General features: G+C 43.0%; 1 protein-coding gene across 6 annotated transcripts in view; it reads left to right on the top strand.

Moving 5' to 3' along the window:
• Meaf6 (MYST/Esa1 associated factor 6) overlaps positions 1-17,675 on the top strand; it is a 44,115-nt gene extending 26,440 nt beyond the window's left edge. Inside the window, exons 5-9 of one of the 6 annotated variants that reach the window (XR_006637168.1) lie at positions 8,220-8,412; positions 12,913-12,942; positions 13,048-13,105; positions 13,712-13,745; positions 16,860-17,675. Coding sequence is in view for 4 of the 6 variants with exons in the window: in XM_045149588.1 (XP_045005523.1) it covers positions 8,220-8,412; positions 12,913-12,942; positions 13,712-13,745; positions 16,860-16,868 (266 nt within the window). In the remaining 2 variants the exon portion in view is untranslated. Of the gene's footprint in view, positions 1-8,219; positions 8,413-8,949; positions 9,394-12,912; positions 12,943-13,047; positions 13,106-13,711; positions 13,746-16,859 lie in introns of those variants that run through there. The other 5 variants (XM_045149588.1, XR_006637169.1, XM_045149590.1 and 2 more) reach the window with 5 other exon arrangements.
• Positions 17,676-22,450: the final 4,775 nt, after the last annotated feature.

The following is a 22,450-nucleotide window of genomic DNA, read 5'->3' on the forward strand; positions in this document are numbered from 1 at the left end:
TCTTATGGGTTTTTTTTTTTTTTTTTTTGGTTGTTTGAGGTAGAGTCTCACTCTAGCCCAGGCTGACCTGGAATTCACTATGTAGTCTCAGGGTGGCCTTGAACTCACAGCAGTCCTCCTACCTCTGCCTCCAGAGTGCTGGGATTAAAGGTGTGCACCACTACACCCAGCTTTGTTTTTGTTTTTGTTTTTGTTTTTGTGGTAGGATCTCTAGCCTAGGCTGACTTGGAAGTCACTGTGTAGTCTTGAGTTGATCTGGAACTCACAGTGATCCCCCTACGTCTTCCTCCTGTGTGCTGGGTCATGTTTTCTTTTTTTTGGGGGGGGGGTTTGAGGTAGGGTCTCACTGTAGCTCAGGCTGACCTGGGATTCTCTATGGAGACTCATGGTGGCCTTGAACTCATGGTGATCTTCCTACCTCTGCCTCCCGAGTTCTGGGATTAAAGGTGTGCGCCACCATGCCCAGCTGGGTAGAGTTTTTATGAAGTCTGTTCTATCCATCAAGAGTGTCAGGACACTTTTCTAGTTTCATGGCTCAAGAGCTCCCTCTCCTGTTGTTTTCCTGAAATGTGTTCAAATTGAAGAGTTTCATGATTTCTCAGATCTGGAGGCTGCTTCTGCTTTTTCTGTTTGTTTGTTTTAATTTTTTATTCACAATGTCAGTAATTGTAGAAAATAACCCATGGTAATTCCTTCCCTCCCCCCACTTTCCTCCTTGAATCTCCACTCTTCATCATACCCCTTTCTCCTCTCAATCAGTCTCTCTTTTATGTTCATGTTACCATCTTTTCCCTCCTATTATGATGGTCTTGTGTAGGCAGAGTCAGGCACTGTGAGGTTATGGATATCCAGGCCATTTTGTGTCTGGAGGAGCACGCTGTAAGGAGACCTACCTTTCCTTTGGCTCTTACATTCTTTCTACCACCTCTTCTGCAGTGGACCCTGAGCCTTGGAAGTTGTGATAGAGATAGTGCTGAGCACTCCTTTGTCACTTCTCGGCACCATGGTGCCTTCTTAATCATCCCAAGGTCACTGCCATCTGAAAAGAGAAGGTCCTCTACCAAAAGTGAAGTAGGATTAATACATTGGTATGAACATTAAGAGAAGTGCTTACTGGGTAGTTTACTGAGCATAATATATACTTTTAGCCATACGGCAGCAGACGTTACACCCCTAGGCCTCATGACTACCCCTGTCGTAGGTTTTCAGTATCAGGCATGTATTCCCTCCCATGGAGTGGGCCTCTAGTCCAATTAGAGGGTGGTTGGTTTTCCCCATAACAGACGTGCCGCTATTGTACCTGTTGGCTCATTTGGCCTGATTGGCCAAATTTAAGGCTTACAGTGTCCAGTGTTGGGTATCTTCACTGGTGATTTCTCTTTTTCCCATTGAACTGCATGCAGTGTGGCCTTTTCCAGCTTTCTGTCAGTTAATTTACATGGATGAGGTTTTCAGCTCAGCTCTTGTTCCTTATTTTAGTGGAAAAGCTTCAAGTTTTTCTCCACTTAGTAACATGTTGGCTGTAGGCTTGTCATAATTAGCCTTTATTATGTTGAGATATGTTCCTACTATTCCCAGTCTCTGTAGGACTTTTATCATGAAGAGATTTTGTACTTTGTCAAATGTTTTCTCTGCATCTAACGAGATGATCATGTGATTTTTGTCCTTCAGTTCATTTATATAATGTGTTACATTTATTGATTTGCATATGTTGAACCGTCCCTGCATCTCTGGGATAAAGCCTGTTTAGTTGGGGTGAATGATCTTTCTGATATATTCTTGTATTTTGTGTGCCAATATTTTGTTGAGAATTTTTGCATCTATGTTTATGAGGGAGATTGGTCTGTAATTTTCTTTTTCTTTTTCTTTTTTGGGGGCTGGAGAGATGGCTTCTTTTTCGGTTCTCTTTGGTTTTGGTATCAAGGTAACACTGGCTTCATAGAATGAGTTTGGTAAGGATTCCTTCCTTTTCTATTTTATGGAAAAGTTTGAGAAGCATTGGTGTTGGCTTTTCCATGAAGGTCTGGTAAAATTCACCAGTGGATCCATCTGGGCCTGGACTTTTTTTAGTTGTGAGATTTTTTTTTTAAAATTTTTTATTTATTTAATTGAGAGTGACAGGCACAGAGAGAAAGACAGATAGAGGGAGAGAGAGAGAGAATGGGCGCGCCAGGGCTTCCAGCCTCTGCAAACAAACTCCAGATGCGTGCGCCCCCTTGTGCATCTGGCTAACGTGGGACCTGGGGAACCGAGCCTCGAACCGGGGTCCTTAGGCTTCACAGGCAAGCTCTTAACCGCTAAGCCATCTCTCCAGCCCGAGTTGTGAGATTTTTGATAGCTGCTTGGATCTCCATACTTGTTATAGGTCTATTAAAGTGGATAATTTCATCTTGATTTAATTTAGGTGGGTCATATAAATCAAAGAAATCATCCATTTCTTTCAGATTTTCCAACTTGGAAGTGGAGTATATGTCCTTATAGTATGTCCCTTTGGTTTTTTGAATTTCTCTGGTATTTGTTGTGATGCTGCCTTTTTATTAATTTGTGTCTTTCTCTTTTGGTCAGATCAATCTTGTTTATCCTTTCAAAGAAATAACTCTGTTTCATTGATTTTTTTTTTTTTTGGTTTCTATTTCATTACTTTCTGCCCTAATCTTTATTATTTCCTCCCATATACTGATTTTTGGTTTACTTTGTTGTTCTTTTTCCAAGACTTTAAGGTGAAGCATTACATTGTTTACTTGTAACCTTTCTAATTTGTTTTCAGTTTTTTTGTTTATTTTTATTTATTTATTTGAAAGTGACAGACAGAGAGAAAGAGGCAGATAGAGAGAAAAAATGAGCACACCAGGACCTCCAATCACTGCAAACGAACTACATTGCCCCCTTGTACATCTGTCTAATGTGGGGCCTGGGGAATTGAGCCTTGAACCAGGGTTCTTAGGCTTCACAGGCAAGTGCTTAAGTGCTAAGTTATCCCTCCAGCCCAACCTTTCTAGTTTCTTAATATAGGCACTTAAAGCTATAAATTTCCCTCTTAGGATTGCCTTCATTGTGTCCTAAAGGTTTTGGTATGTTGTGCTGTCATTATCATTTGATTCTATGAAGTTTTTTATTTCCTTCTTTATTTCTTCATTGACCCATTCATCATTTAGTAGTGTATTATTTAGTTTCCATGAATTTGTGTATGCTCTATAGTTTTTCTTGCTGTTGATTTGTAGTTTGATCCCATTGTGATCAGATAGAGTGCAAGGAATTATTTCAGTTTTCTTGTATTTGTTTAGATTTGTTTTGTGTCCTAATATATGGTCTGTTTTAGAAAATGTTCCATGTGCTGCTGAGAAAAATGTGTATTCTGCAGCATTTGGATGAAATGTCCTGTATATATCTGTTAGGTCCATTTGTTCTATAATCTCATTTAATCCAGATGCCTCTCTGTTTTTTTTTGCCCGAATGACCTGTCAATTGATGAATGTGGGCTGTTGAAGTCACCCACTACCACTGTGGTTGGTGTTATCTGTGACCTTAGTTCTAATATCATTTGTTTGATGATGTTGGGAGCCCCCATGTTAGGTATATATATGTTTAGGATTGTAATATCCTCCTGTTGGAGTGTGCCTTTAATCAATATAAAGTGACCTTCCTTAATCTTTCCTAACTAATGTTGGACTGAAGTCTACCTTGTCAGATGTTAGGATAGCAACCCCTGCTTATTTCCTAGGCCTATTTGCTTGAAACACCGTTTTCCAAACTTTCACTCTAAGATAGTGTCCATCCTTTGTAGAAAGGCAAGTTTCTTGGAGGCAACAAATCGAAGGATCATTCTTTTTTATTTTTTTCTGGTGTCGAGTTTCACTCTAGTCCAGGATGACTTGACTCACTGTATGGTCTCAGGGTGGCCTTAAACTCATGGTGATCCTCCTAACCCTGCCTCCCAAGTGCTAGGATTAAAGGTGTGAGCCACCACGCCCAGTTTAGGATCATGCTTTTTTTTTTTAACCTAGTCTTTGGTTGGGGGCATTGAGGCTAAGAGTTATTATTGAAAGGTGTGTGTTTATTTTTGCCATTTTTCTTGTTTTGTAGTTCTTCCAGCTTTACCTTTCCTTTCTTGTATTAACTAGTATTTGAGTATGTTTTTTTTTCTCCACGTTTCTTATATGGGTGCTTTTTTTTCTCTTTAGTATGGAGGATCCTTTCAAGTATTTTCTATAGGGCTGATTTTGTCTTCAAATATTCCTTTAGTCTGCTTTTGTTGTGGAATGTTCTTATTTCTAAGTGTTTGAATGGATAGCTTGGCAGGATAAAGTAACCTTGGTTGACAGTTATTATCTTTCAGAACCTGGAATACATCATTCCAAGCCCTTCTGGCTTTTAAAGATTGTGTTGAATAATCTGCTGTGATCCTGATGGGCTTGCCTTTGTATGTGCCTTGATTTTTCTCTCTAACTGCTTTCAATATATTTTCTTTGCTTTGTATGTTTGGTAGTTTAATTATAATATGACGAGGAGAGGTTCTCTCTGGGTTTTGTCTGTTGGTGTTCTAAAGGATTCCTGTATCTGCTTTGGCATCTTTTTCCCAACTTGGGAGAACTTTTCGTCAATGATTTTGTTGAAAATGCTTACTGTGCCTTTGGAGTGAAATTCTCCCTCTACTATACCCTGAATTCTTATGTTTGATCTTTTCATAGTGTTCCAAATATCATGAAATTCCCATTCATACTTTCCTATTAGTTTGTGTTTCTCTTTGTTGGACTGTATTAGATTTGCCACTTGGTCTTCTAGTTTATATATTCTGTCCTCTCCTTCATCCATTCTACTGGTGAGATTTTCTGCAGTTTTTTATTTCATTGACTGTGTTCTTCATTGCTAGTGGTTCTGACTGGTTTTTCTTTATTTTTCTATTTCCTTACTTATGTCTTGTATTGACCTCCTTATTTCATTAAATTGGTTTCTTGTATCTTTTATTTCTTTGATTTCCTGTTTGAGTTCTTTGAACAAATTTATAATCATTCTTTTGAAATCTTAGGCATTTCCTCTAACTCATTCTCATGGGAGGTCATTTCTGATGCATTAATACTTTTTGGTAGATTTATATTGTCTTGATTTTTTTTTTGTTTCTCATAATGTAGAGATTTTTGCATCTTGGATTACTTTAATTCTTGGATTTTTCTAATTATCTGCAGTATTATTAGATGTATCAATCAATCTGATGTTATATATCTTCAGGCTTGGAGCTTAAGGTGCTAGGTGTGGCCCTTAAGACTACTGAGTAATTACAAAAGTGACCCTAGATATTGGGTTTGCCTGTTGTTCAAGTAGGCTGAGTGGAGCAAAATACAGGCAGATCCTAAAATTAAACTAAGCAATGTACACATTTAATGTCAAACAGCACAGAGTAGTTATGCAAGAGTAGGTATTGTGACACCCAGATCCTCTAACAAAGTCACAGTCCCTTAGAGTGTGTGTTGCCGCACACCGTTGATCCTGTCTACAAGGAGGTTAAGATATCTGGTCTGTTGAGGGTTTCAGGTCAGCTTGTGACCAAGTGAGACCCTTCCCTAATAAATGACAGAAGAGGAAACAAAGGCACTAAAAATAAGGAAGCAATAAATGGTAAGCCCAAAATATAGCTTAAGAATGGGGGGAAAAAAGCCGGGTGTGGTGGCACACGCCTTTAATCCCAGCACTTGGGAGGCAGAGGTAGGAGGATCACCATGAGTTCAAAGCCACCCTGAGACTACATAGTGAATTCCAAGTCAGTCTGGACTAGAGCGAGACCCTACCTTGAAAAAAAAAAAAGAAAAAGAATGGCAAATCTGGGGCTGGAGAGGTGGCTGAGCAGTTAAGTGCTTGCCTGTGAAGCCTAAGGACCCCTGTTCAAGGCTCGATTCCCCAGGACCCACGTTAGCCAGATGCATATGGGGGCGCATGCATCTGGAGTTCATTTGCAGTGGCTGGAGGCCCTGGCGCGCCCATTCATTCTCTCTCTCTTTCTCTGTCTGTTGTTCTCAAATTAATAAATAAAAATGATTTAAATATTTAAAAAAATATGGCAATTAAAAGATGGAAGTTGGTACATGTGCTGGCTCATGCCTGTAATTCCAACATTTGAGATGCAGATGTAGGAGGATTGCCAAGCAGGGCTACATTGGGAGATCCAGTCTCAAAAATATTAAATTAGGAAAAACTAAAACAAAGAAATAAAGGATGGAATTCAAGATGTCTTATCAGCTGAGTGTAATGGCATACCCAGTACTTGGAAGACCACTGTAAGAGGCTCACTGGAATCTAGGGATTCTATGCCAGCCAGAGCCATGCTCCTCTCTCCCTCTCTCTCTGTTGCTCTCAAATAAATAAACAAACAAAAATAAATAAATAAATAAAGGTGTGTGCTATTATGCCTTGCTTAAAAGAATGGCAAATCCGACCATCCATCAGATTTAACATATAATTTATCCTGACATGGAAGGTGCAATTAGCACATCCGATTCAAGCCTATATATCATAGGCTTATTGGACAGGTATTCATGTGATATAATCCCAGTTACCTTTTGGGATGGTTTTGGTCTCAGTTAGGCTGCGCTCCTGCTTGGGTCTCTCTTTGCTGTGCTGTGGGCTCAGGTAGGCTGGCTGGGTCACTTGATCGCTGCCCTGATAGCCTGTGCCGAGTGCTGTGTCGATGAGCTCCCTTCCCCAGGTCTCTGGTATTTGCTGGCACTTGGGCTCTTGGTGGGGGAGGGGAGGCTGTGGATGGTGGCTAAAGTTCTCCTGCTGGTCCTCAGGATCCTCTTCCTCACGAGGGAGGTGCTTCTCTGTTGGTCCCTGCTGTCTTCCCTTCATGTTTCTTCAGTTTGTGAGCAGGCTGGTGTGAGTTGGAGAATCCCCTCACCTGGCCTTTCCTGCAGCTAAGGCGAAGCTTTGCAGCTATGGCCCCGAGGACCTGGTGTCGGTGCTGCTGGAGCCGCTTCTGCCTGCTTATGTGGGCTCTAGATGCTCTCTCCTGCTTCTCTGTTGCAGTTGATATTTTCTTTTATTTCTCACTTTTTAGTAGAAGAGTGTATTTTGCTGGGTTTATTTTTGGCTTTTTCTCCCCTAGGCTGCTTTGGCGTGGTTCCTAAGCCACCATCTTAACCGGAAGTCCTCCCTCTCCCTTTCTGTTACAGTCCCCTCTCATCTCTGAGGCAGAGCCTCACTCTAGCCCAGGCTGACCTGGAACTTACTCTGTAGTCTCAGGCTGGCTTGGAAGGCAGAGGTAGGAAGGATTACTGAATTCAAGGCAAGCTGGGACTACTGAGTGAGTTCCAGGATAGCCTAAGTTAGAGACCCTACCTCGAAAAACAAAACAAACAAACAAAAAGATATGTGACTTTTTCTCCTCTTGGCTAGGGGGTGTAGCTTAGTGGTAACTTGCTAGCTTGCCTCTGATGCCTGATGCCCTGAGTTCAATCCCCAGCACCCCAAAAGAGGGAAAAACTGAGAATTGTTCACAGTAGTGTACACCTGTAATTCCAGCACTTGAGAGGTAGAGGCAGGAGGATCAGAGGTTCATAGTTATCTTCAACTGCAGGAATTCAGGGCCAGCCTACACTACATGAGATCCCGTTCCAAACAAAACAGGCAGGCATTGCGGTACACACCTTTAATCCCAGCACTCTGGAGGCAGAGGTAGGAAGATTGCTTTGAATTGAGGCCAGCCTGAGACTACATAGTGAATTCCAGGTCAGCCTGGGTTAGAGTGAGACCCTACCTCAAAAAACAAACAAACAAAAAAGACAGATGTGGTGGTACATGCCTTTAATCCCAGCGCTCAGGATGCAGAGGTAGGAGGATCGCTCTGAGTTGAGGCCAGCGGTGAGACTATTGTTTTAGGTTAGCCTGGGTTAGAGTGAGACCCTAGCTCAAAAAAAAAAAAAAGGAAAAAAGTCTTTACATTTTTTTTTTTTTGTTATTTTTGTTTGTTTATTTGAAAGTGACAGACAGAGAGAGAGGGAGAGAGTGAATGGGTGCACCAGGGCCTCCAGCCACTGTAAACAAATTCCAGATGTGTGTGCCCCCTTGTGTATCTGGCTAATGTGGGTCCTGGGGAATGGAGCCTTGAGCTTCACAGGCAAGCGCTTAACCGCTAAGCCATTTCTCCAGCCCGAAAAAGTCTTTTTTGGTGCTGGGCTGACTGCTGAAAGCACTGACAAGGCTTTGGGACTTTGTTCTGTTTTCTCTAGGGGAGCCAGGCAGTGGCACCGAAAGCGACACTTCTCCAGACTTCCATAATCAGGAGAACGAGCCTACCCAGGAGGACCCTGAGGATCTGGACGGGTCTGTGCAGGGAGTGAAACCTCAGAAGGCTGCCTCCTCTACCTCCTCAGGAAGTCATCACAGCAGCCACAAAAAAAGGAAGAATAAAAACCGGCACAGGTCAGTGGCAGGACCCCTCCTCCTCCAGCTCCCATGACCACTGCTGTGAAGGGCCTTGGCTAGAACACAGGCAGAAATCCCTGAGGTGCAAATGCACCAGCCAGGCTGATGTTCTCTCAGGGAGGAGTGGGAGGGCAGTAGAGCGCCCTCAGGGAGACCGGGACAGTGCTGAGTGCCACAGTGTGACTCCCTTACAACTGTCCAATAAAGTGCACCTGGGAAGGGGGAAAGGGAGAAATGGAATGGGTGTAATGGCACTTGAAAAACCTTAGTAGTTGGGAAGACTTACTTGTTTGTGTGTGTATGGGGGAGGGCTGCCAGGGCCTTTTGCTCCTGTAAACGAATGCTAGACACATGTCACTTTTTGCACCTGGCTTTACATGGGTGGCTGGGGGATTAAACCTGGGCCAGCAAGCTTTGCAAGCAAGAACCTTTAATTGCTGAGCCTACTCTTCTGAGAACTGATTTGACATGCCTTAATCTTAGTTATAAAATATGGTTTTTTTTTTGATTGCTTGTAATTTTTCTATTTTGTAGTTGTCTGCAATATGCTGCCTTCAGATTTTGAAAAAGCAGTATAGAGCTGTACATGTGAGAGTTCCTTCATGGGTCGCATTGGCCCACATAGGAATGACGGCAGTGGACAGAGAGCAGGCGTCTTGCAGAGGGAACCGCCTGCCGGGAGTCCTGTAATAATGCTGGGCATTAACTCAGATGACCACATCTTCATTCCCAGAGGGAGGGAAGTTTCTAGTGTGAGGACCTTGTCCTGGTCTCAGGCATTCCAGAGGCTTCACCTGGCTTTTGTTCTCTTGGAGGCCCAGGGCTGAGGGTTGGGTGGGGCTTCCTGACTTCTGGTGTGCTGCTATATTATGTTGATTTAGGAACCTGTGGGGCATTCCTTGTACCCAGGGGACTGAAGCAGTGAGCTTCCTGACTATGACACTAGAGATAATATGGATTAAATTTAATTGTTTGGGACCTCTTTGGCATCAGCTGATTCTTGAATTCTTTTATGTTTTTCTTGTGTTTTTAAGCTACAGAAATAATACTTTCTCCATATAAGTAGTGATGAAGGACTGCTGCTTAATAAAGCCAGTGTCACCACACTAACCTTACAGCTATAGTAAATAGCCAGAATTACCTCCCCTCCCTGGGTAAGCCTGTAGGTTTTTTGAATACTGGTGCTAGTTTTATCACAAACATCTGGGAGCTGTACTCTTAATATTTTGTTGGAGGGATTAAATTTCAACCCAGGAAGCCTTGGAGGATCTCCTCAAACCATATTCACACAATGACAGTTGTCTTTCCTGGGCCATCGTGCCAAGTGGTATGGAGAAGCACAGCCATCGGGGAAATGCGGCCCAAAGGATTGCTGGTGGGACACTATGTGAATGAAGCTTTCAAGATCACACTGCAGAGGCCATGGGACCGGCAGCAATTCTTCTCAAACCCTAAATCAGTTTTGCTGCAAGGCACCTTGGTTAAAAGGTAGAATAAGCTAGAGTGACAGACACACCAGAAAACCTTCAAAAAAATAAACAAGTGCTTGGGGAGATATCTTCTTGGTCAAAGGTACTTGATTGGAAAACCTGCTGGCCTTGGTTTAATTTCCCAGCATCCATATAAAAGCCAGATGTGCAAAGTGGCACATGTGTCTGGAGTTCATTTGCAGCAGCAAGAGGGCTTGGTGTGCCCATTCTCTTCCCACAAATACATTAGAAAAAGACCAGGCAAACAAAGCCCCCCCCCCTTTTTTTTCCCCTAGGTAGGGTCTCACTCTTGCCCAGGCTGACATGGAATTCACTCTGTAGTCTCAGGGTGGCCTCAAAATCATGATGAGTCTCTTACCTCTACCTTCCGAGTTGGAACTAAAGGCGTGTGCCTTTTTAAAAAATAAGTTATTTTTATTTATTTATTTGACAGATAAAGGGGGAAAGAGAGAAAAAAGGGACATGCCAGGGCCTCCAACCACTGCAGACAAACTCCAGACATGCACGTTCCTTGTGATTCTGGCTAACATGGGTCCTGGGGAATTGAACCTGAGTCCTTTGGCTTTACAGGCAGACGCCTTGACCGCTAAGCCATCCCTCCAGCCATACCATGCCTGGTTTAAACAAAAGTATTCTTTTGATACTACGGAATAAACTCAGGGACTTATGGTAATAGATAAGCATTCAGCCACATCCTTGATTGCTTAAAAAATATATTTAAAAAAAATGTGCATTTAATTAAATGCTATATTCTATGTTGCCTTAATTAAATTTATTTCATTGTCATTTTAAAGTAATGATTTTAAAGCTGGGCCTAGTGATTCACACCTTCAATCCCAATATTTGTGAGGCAGAGGTAGGAGGATCATTGTGAGTTTGAGGCTAGCCTGGGACCTGCATAGTAGATTCCAGGTCAGTTTGGGCTAGAGTGAGACCCTACCTCAAAAGAAAGGAAAGGAAGGAAGGAGGGAAGGGAGGAAGGAGAGAAGAGAAAAAGAAGAAATGATTCTTTTTCTAGTTGAGTGTCGGGAGTTCTTGACTGGTGGCTGTTTGTTGCTGACATGCATGCAAGTGTCCTCCTAAACAGCATAAATGAAACTGTCAGGGTGAGGAGATGGCAAGGCGTGAGGGCCTGCCTCAGTCCCATCCCCAGCACCACATAAAAATGGCATGGCTTTGCATAGCTTGGAACCACAGCACTGATCGCCACTCCCTGGTCAGCGAGTCTAACTGCAAAATGGGGAGCTCCAAGTTTAGTGAGAGACCCTTTCTCAGGGAAACGAAGCGGAATAATGATGTAGGACACCTGATGTCTTCCTCAGGCTTTCACATGCATGAATACACATTACACTAAAAGAAAAACCAAAAAACTGTTGACCACAAAAAAAGTTAAAAAATGCTGGGTGTGATGTACACTTTTAATTCCAGCATTTGGGAGACTGAGGTAGGAGGATTGTTTTGAGTTCGAGGCTAGTCTGAGACTACATAAAGAATTCTAGGTCATCCTGGGCTAAAGCAAGACTACTTTGAAAACAAAACAAAACTATTGCATGAGTGGTGTTAAAGTTTTCTTCCTGTCTACTCTTTGTCTAACAGGAAAATGCAGTCATTTGCATATTGTCTACAGTCTGCAAGGTGTTAGTGCCAGCAAGGGGCCAGCATCATGCTCCAGGCTCATGTTTGCTTTGGAGATCTGCCCAGACCCTTGAGCAATGTCTGCTCCCTTCTAGATCCTCCAGGCTCTGGTGCTTATGGACACCAAGTTCCTTATTTGCCTTGGTTTTAATGGGGCTCTGCAGACTTTGCTTTTCTTAGTTGCTGAACTGTTAATAACAGTTAAGTGTTATGCTGGGCAAGGTAGCTCATGCCTATAAGGCCAGTCAGCACTCTGAAGGCTGAGGCAGGAGGCTCAGAAGTTCAAGGTCAGATGTGGTAGACCTTTAATGCCAGTACTCAAAAGGCTGAGGCAGGAGGATCACTATGAGTTGAGGCCAGCCTAGTCTAAATTGAGATCTACCTACTCCCCCACTAAGGAAATAAAAAGGTCAATGCCAGCCACTGGCTACACATGGCTTCATTAGAAAAGAAAAAAATAGCCAGGCATGGTGATAATACACCTTTAATTTCAGCACTCAGGATACAGAAGTAGGAGGATCCCTGTGAGTTCCAGGCCAGCCTGAGACTACATAGTGAATTTCAGGTCAGCCTGGGTTAGAGCGAGACCCTACCTCGAAAAAACAAAAAAGAAAGGAAGAAAAAAAAAAAAAAAAGAAGAAGCAGCAGCCAGGCCACACCTTTAATCTCAGCAGGAGACCAGACCAGCCTGGACTATACAGTGAGTTCCAGGTCAGCTTGGGCTAGAGTGGGACAACCTCAGAAAAAAACAAAACAAAAATTTTTCAAAAGAAAGAAAAGTACCAACAGTTAATTACCATAACTAATATAAGAGGAGCTTCTAGAATAAGACTTGTCTCTGAGGTTTATTCCTTCTGCCCTTGGCCTCCAGGACGAATGCTGTACAAATGAAGCAGCCTGTTCCAAGCACATTTAAAACATAGAACTTGAGTAAAATATTGCAAAATATTTTTCTTTTATCTGTATAAAGTGGTTGTTATCTTTATTTTAATGGAAGTGTGTTGTGCTGAGTTACAAGCATCTGCCCATGTGTGACTAACCCATTTTCTTATACCAGTCTAGTTACATTTTTTAATTCGACTATTTTAAACACTCTAACTCCAAATCTGGCAGTTAATGAAAGGGTTCCGGATGTCAGTAGTTGTCTAACAAAATAACTTCCTTTCCTAGTCTGCTTTCTGCTCTGGACTTCATTGAGGGAAGGGGCTTTTCTGACCACACATGCTTTGATGCTTTGATGTTTGAAACCTTATGGCTTACGATTTTTGAAGCTGATGTTTCCACAAGTCTTGCTAGGATGGCTAATCGACTAATTTATTCAATTAGTGTATTAATTTCTATTGCTTTCTTCCTTTCAAATGCTGCCCCTCAGCCCGTCTGGCATGTTTGATTATGACTTTGAGTAAGTTTGATTTGAATTAGTATTTGTGCTGTGTTGTTTAGTGTGTAGACACCAGTATGCCTTTTTGAGACCTTTCTAACCCATAGTTTATCTGTTTAATTGTAGGTATGTATATTAGGTTAGGCTGGGAAGTTTTTTTTAAAAACAGAAAAACGTGATGGAGGTAACATTTTATTTAATAACTTAAGCAAAATTAAGTAAACTTCACTTTTATGCACTTTAATTTCTTTTAAAATAGATAACCTGTACTTTTAATTTATATTTAAATTGATTTTTCTGGCTTTGCTTCATAAGGAGATTAATAGTTTTAATATTTTGATATTTTGCTTTGGAAAGACTTAAAAATTGAAATTCATATAATTTCTTTGGTGTTGAAATCCAGAAAGAAAACTCTAGTCTGTTTCTCTCCCATGGCTCCTTCCATGTGTGCCAGTGATTCCAGTGCTGTAGTGACAGAGCTAACACCTAACATAGAGCGTGCCTCTTAACCCAGTCTCTGTAACTTTGGAATCGTTTTGTAAATTTATTTGGCTCTCCTAACTGGTCTGTGTTTCTTTTTGAGTTACCTAAGTTTGCCTTATGGCAAAAATATCTGCTCCTATTTTTTTAACATTTGCTTAAACAACTAAATTATGGCATAGTCTAATGAAGAATGTGGATTGTACTTAACCAAATAGCCTTTGTTATAGCTTGTGCCCTATGCAATAGCTGGTTGTTGGACCCTGTTTCTGTAATAACATGCAAATATTTTTTATATTTCTTGCCACAGGATTGATTTGAAGTTAAACAAAAAGCCCCGAGCTGTAAGTATCAGCCAGATAACTAGGGAAGATTGGTGATGTGGGGCGGGGGGGGAGGACACGATGCCTAGGCCAGGGCCTCACCTGGTTCACAGGACTCTGCTGCTGAGTGTACTGCATCCCAGCCCAGAGACTGGCCGTCTGGTTGATGATTAGGAAAGGGTAGTGTTTACAGAGTGTGAGTATTCCTAATCTAGAGATACCTTCTTGTTTTAAAGTCTAGGGTATCCATCTGGGCAATTTTTAGGTGTCATTTACTTTATTAAAAGGCTGGGGGAGCCGGTCATAATGGTGCACACCTTTAATCCCAGCACTTGGGAGGCAGAGGTAGGATTTCCAAGAGTTCGAGGCCACCCTGAAACTATATAGTGAATTCCAGGTCAGCCTGAGCTAGAGTGAGACCCTGTCTCAAAAAACAATAACAACAACAACAAAAAGAATAGGGGGCTGGAAAGATGATTGTTGTTAAGTGTGTTTCCTACGTAAGCTTAAGGGGGCCTGAAACCACCTGAGTTTGAATTTCCAGATCCCATGTAAATAGTTGGGCATGGCCATGTACCAGACTGGACCCACAAAACAAAAGCAAGCTCCAGTATCAGTGAGAGAGAGACTCCTCTGCTCTGGCCACTGTAGTGAGTTCATGGGGTGCCATGTGTACATCACACCACACACTACATATACACAAATAAAAAAAGTTTTTTGCTTGGTGTGGTGGTATGTGCCTTTAATCCTAGCACTCGGGATGCAGAGGTAGGAGGGATCACCATGAGTTTGAGACTACCATGAGACTACATTGTGAATTTCATTTCAGCCTGAACTAGAGTGAGATACTACCTCAAAAAAAAAAAAAAAAAAAGCCACAAAACAAAACAAAAAGTTTTGTAGAGAGAGAATGAGTTATACTTTTTGTTGTGTTTTTTCAAGGTAGGGTATTGTAGTCAGGTTCACATTGCTGGTAGAAAACACCCAACTACGAGCAGCTTGTGGAAAAAATTTATTTTGGCTTACAGGCTCGAGGGGCAGCTCCACGATGGCAGGGGAAGATGATGGTATGAGCAGAGGGTGGACATCACCCCCTGGCCCACATAAGGTGGACAATAGCAACAGGAGAGTATGCCATACACTGGCATGGGGAAACTGGCTATAACACCCATAAACCTGTCTCCAACAATATACTTCCTCCAGGAGGTGTTAATTCCCAAATCTCCATAAGCTGGGAACCTAGCATTCAGAACACCTAAGTTTATGGGGAATACCTGATTCAAACTGCCACATTCTACCCCTGGTCCCCATTAACTGATAACCATACGTGATATAAAATGTAATGCATTCATCCAACTCTAAAAATCCCCATAGTTTTAATCAATTCCAGTAATGTTCATACATCCCTATTATCTGAGACCTTTTAACTGAGCCATAATACCAAAAATAACCTCAAAAAATCCATAATGGCACAGAATAAACATTCACACTGCAAAAGATGGCATTGGGCATAGCAAAGAAATATTCAACCAATATGAGATTTAAAACAACCAGGGCAAACATCAAACTCTGTAGCTTCAAGTCCAACAACTCTAGTCAATGACAGATCTCCAAGTCTGATAATTCTAACCAGCAACGAGTCTCTGGCATTCCAATTTCAGTCACCCACCCAGTCTACTCACAGTCCTGGAAAACTGTATTTGGGGCCAGCAGCTCTCCTTGGCAGCCATCTCATGGACCCAGCATCTCCACTGGGTCTCCACTGCAACCCTTGGCCCATCCTCACAGCTCCATTTGGTCTCCATGCAGGCAACCAGCAAACCTCCTTCACGCTGCCCATGGCCATTTCCAAAACACAAGACCGTGTTGCAAACTCAATGACCCTCTCTTTCTTGCATTTCTTATACTCCACAATGCCAGGTAGGGTGCCAATTCATTAATCCAGGGGGGAATAAAGCACACTTTTAAGAATAGGACACTCCTTAAGCACTCAGTCCCCTTCAAAAGAGTCTACATTCTTCCTGTTGCCCCAGTGCAGGTCATCTGGGCCAATCTCAAAGGTTATAATCTCTCAATTGCAGCTGAATGGGCAACAATTCACCCAAAGATTTTTGTTTCTGTGCCATATCCATCTTCTCACACCAGTTCATTTCTATGCAAAGCAACCCTGCACAACTTCTCAGGACATGGGCATAACAGCAAGCTTCTCACACAAACTGCTAGCCCAGTCCAAGCAAAGCTCTTTCTCACCCTCATAAGCTAAACCTCACAGTCCATAGTTCTTATTGCATTTGGGTCTTTCAACTCTGACCAGAATAGCCCATCAAGCTGTACTTACAGCACTGCAAGGCGTCTCTTAGGCCAAGATTTCAAATACCTCCACATTCCTCTTGAAAATCAGCTCCAAAAGATCAAAGTCACACAGTCAGGTGTCTAGCAGCAACCCCACTGTTGGTACCACTTTACTGTTGTAGTCAGGTTCACATTGCTCGTAGAAATCACCCAACTAAGAGCAGCTTGTGGGGAAAAGAGGTTTATTTTGGCTTACAGGCTTGAGGGGAAGCTCCACGATGGCAGGAGAAATGACAGCATGAGCAGAGGGTGGACATCACCCCCTGGCTAAAACAAGGTGGACAACAGGAACAGGAGAGTGTGCCAAGCATTGACAAGGAGAAACTGGCTATTACACCCATAAGCTCACCCCCAACAATATACTCCCTCCAGGAGATATTCCCAAATCTTCATCAGCTGGGAACCTAGCATTCAGAACACCTAAGTTTATGTGGGACACAGGTGTCATGCAGCCCAGCCTCCCAGGCTGACCTAGAATTCACAGGGATCCTCCTACTTCTGCCTCCTGAGTGCTGGAATTATTAAAGGTGTGCACCACCATGCCCAGCCACACATTTTTTTAAATATTTAATTTTTTAAACTTTGTTTTGTTTTTTCTAGGTAGGGTCTCGCTCTAGCACAGGCTGACCTGGAATTCACTAGGTAGTCTCAGAGTGGCCTCAAACTCAGCGATCCTTTTACCTCTGCCTCCCAAGTGTTGAGATTAAAGGCGTGCACCATCACACCTGGCCAGATCCTTATTTTGCTGTTAGTAAATTGCAACTTTTCTTTCTTTCTCTTCAGGACTATTAGAAGACTCAGTAGCAGAAGTTTCCAGGCTGTAGAGCTCTGCCTCCCCTCTCTGACCTCACAGAGATAATGTCCCTCACCTGACTGTGTGGCCATCCTCCTCTGCTCTCCCAGACCCAGTGCCTGTGACTCTGAGTAGTTTGTTCTAAGTGTGGTGACAAACACGTCATTTCTGTGAGATATCAAATCACTTGCTCTGTGCCATTGTTAGAACTGCAGGAAGACCAGTACACGGTCGCAATCCCAGCGAGTGGCTCACTGTGCATTTCTCCCTCCTTAGAATGAATGTCTCCCCCCAGTCTGGCTGGCACCAGCTGCACCTGTGACCCACGAGAAGCGCACCCTCTGTTGGGTTAATGCGGACAGGAGAACAGACAAGTCAATTTCACATGGAGGCTGCAAATGTCTGCCATTCTCTTGTTTTGTTTTGTGTCTTGTTGTTTTTCTATTGTTGTTTTTACCATCTTATTTTCTTTTGGGACATTTTATAATGCCTTTGTACAACTCACACCTTCCTGATGACGTATGTGATCATCTGCTTCATGCAGGTGTTGGTATTCTTATCTGAAGCAAATGTGGCTTTCCCTGAGTAAATCGGGGAACTTGGCTCTTTTAGTTTGTGCTTTTTGCAGGGGTGGGGGAGATAAAGTGTGTTTATTTAATAGTTAGATAGCCTAGATCTTTCTAAGTTGGAAGCAGTTTTATGTTCAAGGGACAGGAAAAGCTGAAAAACATACATCATACATTTAAATCCATCCTCTTAAAAGATATTTTAATTCTTTTGTATAAATAAAATTTCACAGGCTTTGACTTCTCATGCTTTCCTTTTAAAAAAAAAATTTTTTTTCACATATTTTATTTATCCATATCATGCCTTATGGAAATTTTCTTTTTCCATGTCTTCTCTTTTTGCTAATGTTTACCTGATTAAATATTGCTCTGAGAATCACCAAATCAGTAGAATGGCTTAAGATTACCTAAGTAAGATACTGTTGATTGGGGTGCAAGATAGCCAAAGTAAGAGGCAGCATTACCCAGCAGATATCCTGCCTTGAGGGTGAGGGTCAGTAGCCAAGGCCTTCCTTGTGACCATTGCAGTCCCTAGTGCAGTGCACATAGCGCTTGCCTGGGGAGTCTGACAAATGCTAATGCCTAGGCCCCAACTCAAAACTCTTGGGCCTTGATGTTGGGGTGTCATTACAGAGTCCTGGGGTGGTGAGTAGAAGCCAGCTGGAGATCACTGTGTTAGGAGATGAGGTTTGGTTTGAATCCTACTCTGTAGATTCCGCTAAGGGTAGATTTGGGGCCTTGCCTGCCCCTTGGATGCTGCCTAACTGTATAATCCTTTACGAGGCCACATCTTTGTAGAAGACACAAGGCCATCATGGTCACACTGCTGGAGCCAAGGACAGCATCTGTTAGCAGAACAACCCTGTCACATGTGCAAAAGCTTGCGCTCCTATTCTCAGATACGGGCTTGTTTTGTTTTGTTTTCATTGTGGGCTGTGTCTTAGGCAACAGGACTCCAGTGTCAGGGTTTTAGAAGTAATTTCTTATATTTAGCGCATTCCCTCAAACCAAACCAAACCCCAAAAGCATTTGAGATTCTTCCTTGTCAGTTTATCTCCTTGTCCCAGGAGGAGGAGTGGGGTTTCTTTGCTTTCTCTAACTCTGAAGGAAGCATGTAGCAGACTTGAAAACATCTTACATGGTTTGACATTTGGTAGAGGTACAGTAGTAACTGCTCTTCAAACTGTCTATTTAACTAAATTATTTATTTATTTCAGTGCAGGGAACTTAATCCAGGGCCTTGTTCCTGCTAGGCAAGTGCTCTACCTCTCAGTCACCATCCCAGCCCCTAAAAGTATGTGATGTAAGAGCGTGTCTACGTGTGACTGTGCCTGTGTGTGTGTAGAAAATTGTGCTTAGGTAGGCTACTTGCTCTATACTTACTTTCTCCATAAGGTTTAACCACTGATTGGGAGCCTTTCAGTTTTCTTGAAAATTGGCCAGTGGTAGTCTAGTTCTGAGATTGCTTGTTTTCCCTTTGTAATGGTGGCTTAGAAAAAGGCACCAAGAAGGCTGGAGTTGAAGAATGCATGGAGTCCGGAGTTCTACACCCAGCACTGGGTATGGTGGTGCATGCCAGTCATCCCAGCACTCAGGAGGTGAGGCAAGAAGATCAGAAGTTCTAGGTCAACCTCAACTACATAGAAAGCTTGAGGCCAACCCGGGCTACATCATAAAAGCTTTGTCTTTAAAAAAATTTTTAAGAAGCACCAAGGGAGGCCGGGCGTGGTAATACATACCTTTAATCTCAACACTTGGGAGACTGAGGTAGGAGGATTGCCATGAGTTCAGGACCACCCTGAGACTACATAGTAAATTCCAAGTCAGCCTGGGCTACAGGGAGACCCTACCTTGAAACAAACAAAAAATCACCAAGGAGGTTACTTTATATCAAGCAAATTTTCTTTAAGATGATGATGAGTTCATAACTTTTCTCAAGTCATTGAAAGAACATGAGTGATTGCAGGAAGGAACATGAATTTCAGTGGACAGTGAACGTAGAGATGGTCCTCCCATGTCAGCAGGATGTTAGTTCCTAAACTGGAGTGGTCACCAGGACCTCTGGGAAGGTGCTTCCTTCTGGGCCTACCATTATGACAATACCGTGCTCCATGTACCATTGAGGAACAGAAAGGACTGGTTGGAAGTACTAAATCTGGTTGAAGGAGCTAACTCTTAAGCTAGGCCTGCTGGTGCATTGCTTTCACCCTAGCATTTGGGAGGTGGAAGCAGGAGGAGTTTATGGCCAGCCTTGGTTACACAGTGAGTTCCAGTTGAGCCTGATTCCTGCACTTGGTCTTCCCTTTTCCCTAATCCAGAGGGAATAGGGCTTGGAGGGTCTCTCTTCCAGATATGCTTGTTTCTCTGCCAAGCCTCTCTAACATGGGAAGAGGTTGCTCATTTTGGTAGTTACAAGACAAATAATCCATGCCTCTTGTAATATTTTTCTCTTATACTTGGAGCACAGTGCCAGTTCAAAGCTTCATGAGGGTGTCAGGTGTACTCTTCAAGGACTGAGGAGGGAATTCATTCTCTTTTAAAACTAAATGTCTAGACACTTGTCAGACCCTACAGTGAGAAATAGGAGAGCAGGAACAGCCCTCTGAGATCAGCAGCACTGGCGTTTAGCTAGGACTGTAGGAAGACCAAGGTGGGCTGAAAGCCAGTCTGCTGATGTGCAGAGGCCACTAAACACTATGAGAAATCGATTCATCATTGTACAGGTGAAGCAGCTTCCTGCATTTCACTCTGTCCTACCTGCTTTGAAGAAAGTCCTTTGTTCTGGAGTAGGAAGAAGACGCGGCAGCATTTCCACCAGTGAACTTCAGTCTGGTGCTGGGTGCTGCAAGTACTCTGGTCTCACTGTATAGAAACTTGACGGCTCAACCCAGGCAGTAAACAGGAGATTTAAAAATGTTAACTAACGTGTGCTTGGAAATAGTTCCTGTGGGGTTTTACAGCACACACTGGTTTAGCTTTTGTATCTATTTTGACTTTCCTACCCCTCAGCTTTACTCCAAATTACTGAGGCATTTTTCCCACATACAAATTCCCATCGGAAGCCCTGACTCCATGTCCGGGTAGGGATGCTTTGATTGCATTACTTCTTCCAGCATGAGTTTGAGAAGGCATGCACATGTACAATGCAGTGATGTGGAGGAGGAATCGGACGCTCATCCCTGTGTTCCGAGTGAGGGTTCCTGTGTCATCTCAGTGCTCAGCTTCTGGATTTGAAGCAAATCTTCACGTTGGAAAACCACTCTGGAATAAGCTGCACTCGAAGCTGAGCCTTACTTACGGCTCTGATCTGAGAGGAGTGGGTGTGGGAGGGAAAGGTAAAACACCTTTGATTTGTGCTTGCTTTTGGGCTCAGCCTTGTATTGTTCTTCACTTTGAATGTGTTGTGTAATATACTTACATATTAGTTCATTAATACATGTAGATAATTTATAAATAAACATTAGGTTGAACCATAAGAAATTGCTGATACTTAAGTTGCTTTCATCTGTAAAATTGGTTGTCAGGGCTAAGGAGGTGGCTCAGTGGGTAAGGTGCTTGCTGCGAGAGCTGATGATCTGTGTGAGGATCCCAGCGCTCCAAATTTATTTTATGTTTTGGTTTTTCGAGGTAGGGTCTCGCTCTAGCCCAGACTGACGTGGAATGCACTCGAACTCAGCCATCCTCCTACCTCTACCTCCAAGTGCTGGGACTAAAGGTGTGCGCCAGCACGCCCAGCCCAGACCTCTGTAAAGCTGCTCCTAGTAGTATCTAATCCCAGCCCGCCATGGTGAGATAGGAAGTGGAGACGGGACCTTCTCAGGGGCTCACAGATCAGCCAGCCTGGAGTTTGTAGTGAACGACATCAAGCAGGGTGCCAGGTGAGGACACTTGGGATGGTCCTGTGATCTCCATACATAGCATACATGTTGTCTATGATGGTCCTGTGATCTCCATACATAGCATACATGTTGTCTATACACACACACACATTGAAGTGCTGCATTTCCTGCCCAAGAATTTTTCTTGGATAATTCATTGCCTGCCTGGAATAGTTAGAACTTTCTGAAGCTGCAAATGCCTATGCAAATTCAGAAAAAATAAAGAAAAAGCATACTATTGTGGCACATGCTTGTAATAGAAGCACTCTGGAGGCAGAAGCAGGAGGATTGTGAATTTTCTTTTTTTTTTTTTTTTTTTTTTCGAGGTAGGGTCTCACTCTGGTCCAGGCTGACCTGGAGTTAACTCTGTAGTCTCAGGGTGGCCTTGAACTCACAGTGATCCTCTTACCTCTGCCTCCCGAGTGCTGGGATTAAAGGCGTGCGCCACCACGCCCGGCTTTCTTTTTTTTGAGGTAGAGTCTCATTCTATCTCAGGCTAACCTGGAATTCACTATGTAGTCTTAGGGTGACCTCGAAGTTAACAGTGATCCTCCTGCCTCTGCCTCCTGAGTGCTGGGATTGAAGGTGTGCACCACCATGCCTAATGGGTTGTGAATTTTGAAACTGGCCTGGACTTCAGTCATAGAGGCACTGCACCAAAAAAAAAAAGAAAAAAGCCGTGCTTGGTGCACGCCTTTAATCCCAGCATTCCTGAGGTGGAGGTAGGAGGATTTCAGTGAGCTCAAGGCCACCCTGAGACTACATGGTGATTTCCAGGTCAGGTCAGCCTGTGCTATAGCGAGACCCTACCTTAGGAAAAAAAAAAAAAAAAAGGAAAGAGAAAGAAGAAAAATAGCTGGGTGTGGTGGCACACGCCTTTAAGCCCAGCACTCAGGAGGCCACCGTGAAAATACAAAGTGAATTCTAAGTCAGCCTGGGTTAGAGTAAGACCCTACCTCAAAAAAAAAAAAAAAAAAAAAAAAAAAAAAGAAGGAAAATAACTCCTGGCCTTGGTTTCAGTTATATGTTTTCCATATTCTCCTGGATAACTTGTCCTCCTTCCAAGATGGGTCTGGTGGTTGCAGCCTTCAGGCAGACTCCTACCCCCAGGTAGTAGTACCAGGAGTCTCCAGCAGG

Source organism: Jaculus jaculus, chromosome 5 (genome assembly GCF_020740685.1).
Source record: "Jaculus jaculus isolate mJacJac1 chromosome 5, mJacJac1.mat.Y.cur, whole genome shotgun sequence".
NCBI classification, from domain to species: domain Eukaryota; kingdom Metazoa; phylum Chordata; class Mammalia; order Rodentia; family Dipodidae; genus Jaculus; species Jaculus jaculus.